The sequence below is a fragment of the Mesoplodon densirostris genome, chromosome 12, assembly GCF_025265405.1.
Source record: "Mesoplodon densirostris isolate mMesDen1 chromosome 12, mMesDen1 primary haplotype, whole genome shotgun sequence".
Lineage (NCBI taxonomy): Eukaryota > Metazoa > Chordata > Mammalia > Artiodactyla > Ziphiidae > Mesoplodon > Mesoplodon densirostris.
Window position 1 is genome coordinate 82,094,101 of NC_082672.1, and position 2,925 is coordinate 82,097,025.

General features: G+C 58.4%; 1 protein-coding gene across 1 annotated transcript; it reads right to left on the minus strand.

Moving 5' to 3' along the window:
• Nucleotides 1-209: 209 nt before the first annotated feature.
• Nucleotides 210-1,063, minus strand: LOC132500377 (developmental pluripotency-associated 5 protein-like). Its single transcript, XM_060115388.1, has 3 exons — nucleotides 952-1,063; nucleotides 679-878; nucleotides 210-266 (listed from the first exon to the last, which is right to left on the minus strand). Exons 1-2 carry the CDS (start codon nucleotides 1,061-1,063, stop codon nucleotides 724-726), a joined length of 267 nt encoding a protein of 88 aa, XP_059971371.1. The 3' UTR covers nucleotides 210-266; nucleotides 679-723.
• Between the last annotated feature and the right edge of the window lie 1,862 nt (nucleotides 1,064-2,925).

Genomic DNA, 2,925 nt, shown 5'->3' on the forward strand with positions numbered 1-2,925 from the left:
ACACATCAAGACACAACAAGAAACCGCTTACAGTTTTATTCTGTAATTAGCAACCTTGGGGGGAAGGACAGGAGGACTTAGAGGCAGAGGCAGGGACCAGAAGCCCGCTGGGTGTTCCTTGTCGGGCTGGCGCAGAGCTTGAACCAGGCCCCCTGCAGCTCTGGCTGCAGCCCCCTCTCCACCGGTTGGTCTGGCTGCAAACTGGCTTCCCTTCATCCGCGGAGCTAGGTCGAGCGAAGTCGTGGCTTCCTCAGGTTGCAGCGTCCCTGCACCAGAAAGCCACAGCAGCCCAGTGTGAGGGGAGAGGGTAAGAGCCTGAACAGTTCTCTGACTCTTTCCAGGGTTCCTTTCCGGGACTTCCCAGCTAGGCGTCCTGGGCCTGGGATTCTCGGGAACCTCAGAACCTGAGGCCAACTGGGCTCATTCCAACATGGCGGGTGGGGAGGCCCCGCCCCAGGAGGCCAGCCCCGGCCACCTCTCACAGCCTTACTCCAGGGTCCCTAGGACCGAGGGCCGGTACTGCCAAGGAGTCTGGGGCACAGCCTGGACACAGGGGCCTCCCCGGGTGGGTGCTGGCCGAGGTGCTGTTGGTGGTTGCCCGGAGGGGATAGTTAGGGAGGGGTGAGGAGGGCTGCAGGGGAGGGAGCCAGGCCGCCTGCACAGGCAGGTCCAGGGCACCTGCTCATGAGGCCTCTCAACCTGCTTGTGCTGCTGGCGGTGCCGCTAGGCCACGGACTGGAGCATCCACTTGGTCTGGAACTTGCACAAGTAAGAGCCGTAAACCATGACTTCGGCGACGTCCGAAGTTTCCAGACCCTTCATCTGGAGCATGACTGTGCCCACCTGCTCGACGAATGGGATTCGAGATCCGTCGGGGCCTGTTTAGGTGAAAAGATGAGCGCTCGGGCCCAGGAGGGCTGGGGCACCCGGGTCAGGACTGGGCTCACTCACCGAACACGGCTTCCACAAGCCCCGTCTGCACCTGGAACACCTCGGGATCCTTCAAGACTTCGGGAGACCCCACCCAAGGTGGGATGTCGTTCGGCTCCGGCAGCTTCCCCATCTTCAAGGCGTCTAAACAAAACACTGCTTGGAGCTGGGACCTAGACTGGGTAGGCAGTTGCCTCAGCCGGAAAGTTAAGTACCTGGGCGGGCCACGCCCCACGCCCACGCCCACGCCCCATGCCCCTGGCCAACCCGCATCCAGGCCCCGCCCCGCCCCATCCAGGCCCCGCCCCCGGTCCGCTTCCGGCCCGGCAGTGCAATCCCGCACTCGCCACGCCCTGCACGCCGCGCGCCCGCCTTGGTCTCTGGTTGACTGCCTAGGGCGCTTCCCCGCCCCACCTCCGGCTCCCGAGCGCGGGTGGGCCCAGCTGTCTCTGAGTTGACTCGGGCTCCCACCTGCTTTGACTCGTTTCCTCTGCACCAAAATCCCTTCACCTTGGGAGTGAGTGGGGAGACGGCGCTAGAAACCCTTGTTATTCTAGAAACAGTGGCTGGACCTCAACCTCGGCAAGCAGTACAGGTTTGGGGGTGCGACGGCCACCCAGCTGCCAAATCGAATCCCTGCCTTCCCCGTTCCAAAGGAGGGTGTGTCTTCCCTTGGCCTAAGGGAGCCGGACCCTGGGACTTCACTGCAGGGCGACCCCTGCAACTCCAGGGGACTGAGGGGTCGCTCCGGCCACTTAACAAAGAGGAAAACGAGATTCCGATATTCATTTTCTTCCAGGGTCCTGATGGGGGCTCTGAAGTGCCCCACGGTTCACCTTCCTTGAAGCCCCTGAGTCTGGAACTTTGGAATCTACCCGGATTTCGAAGCTCACGTGGCCTAAACCATGTGGTCCGGCCTTCAGGCAAACTTCTTTTATTCATTTAAAAACCAGATTGCTGGGCTTCCCTGGTGGTACAGTGGTTGAGAGTCTGCCTGCCGATGCAGGGGACACGGGTTCGTGCCCCGATATGGGAAAATCCCACATGCCACGGAGCGGCTGGGCCCGTGAGCCATGGCCGCTGAGCCTGCGCGTCCGGAGCCTGTGCTCCGCAACGGGAGAGGCCACAACAGTGAGAGGCTCGCGTACCACAAAAAAAAAAAAAAAAAAACACACCAAGAGTGAACCTTGATGTACACTATGGACTTTCTCAGTGCTAATTACATGTCAGTGTAGACTCATCTCTTTCTAACAGATTACCTCTCTGGTTGACTGAAAAAAAGAAAATACACAACGTGAGAGGTGTGAGTTAAGTTTTATTTGGGGCAAATGAGAACTACAGCCCGAGAGACAGCCTCTCAGGTAGCTTAGAGGAACTGCTCCAAAGAGGTGAGGGGAATGGCAGTATGTACGTGATGTTAGTGAAGGGGGCACGTCCAGTCAAAAACACACTTAGGCAGAACAGAGGCTGGCTGCTAGCCCCAAGGAGCAGACGTCACCGTTAACGATTTCAGTGCTTTTCTACATATGAAGAGATGCAAGAACTGGGCTCATGAAATCGTCTCCTAAAAATACATAACTATTTGAAGACCTGTTCTGCCCGTTTTTTCCCAGAGTACAGAGGGCTTCACCCCTGATATCCACCCTGGACTCCTTTCAGGGGGTGCTGAAGGTCAGCGGCTGCAGTGGCTCGTGACTGCAGAGGCAGATGGCAGTGCCAGTCTGTAGTTGGCACTCTGGTAAAGGATGTGTGTAGTTAGGGAGGCTGGGCAAGTGTGTGGCAGGGGGGTTATGGGAACTCTCTGTATGTTCTGCTCAATTTATCTGTGAACATAAACTCTTCTAAAAAATAAAGAGTCTTGGGCTTCCCTGGTGGCGCAGTGGTTGAGAGTCCGCCTGCTAATGCAGGGGACACGGGTTCGTGCCCCGGTCTGGGAAGATCCCACATGCCGCAGAGCGGCTGGGCCCATGAGCCATGGCCGCTGAGCCTGTGCGG

What these genes read in the sequence shown, in the direction of transcription:
- LOC132500377 (XM_060115388.1), bottom strand. Translation starts at nt 1,063, where the DNA reads ATGGGGAAGCTGCCGGAGCCGAACGACATCCCACCTTGGGTGGGGTCT. An exon ending in GCTTGTGGAAGCCGTGTTCG is followed by an intron (nt 879 to 951) that starts GTGAGTGAGCCC and finishes TCACCTAAACAG; the next exon opens with GCCCCGACGGATCTCGAATC.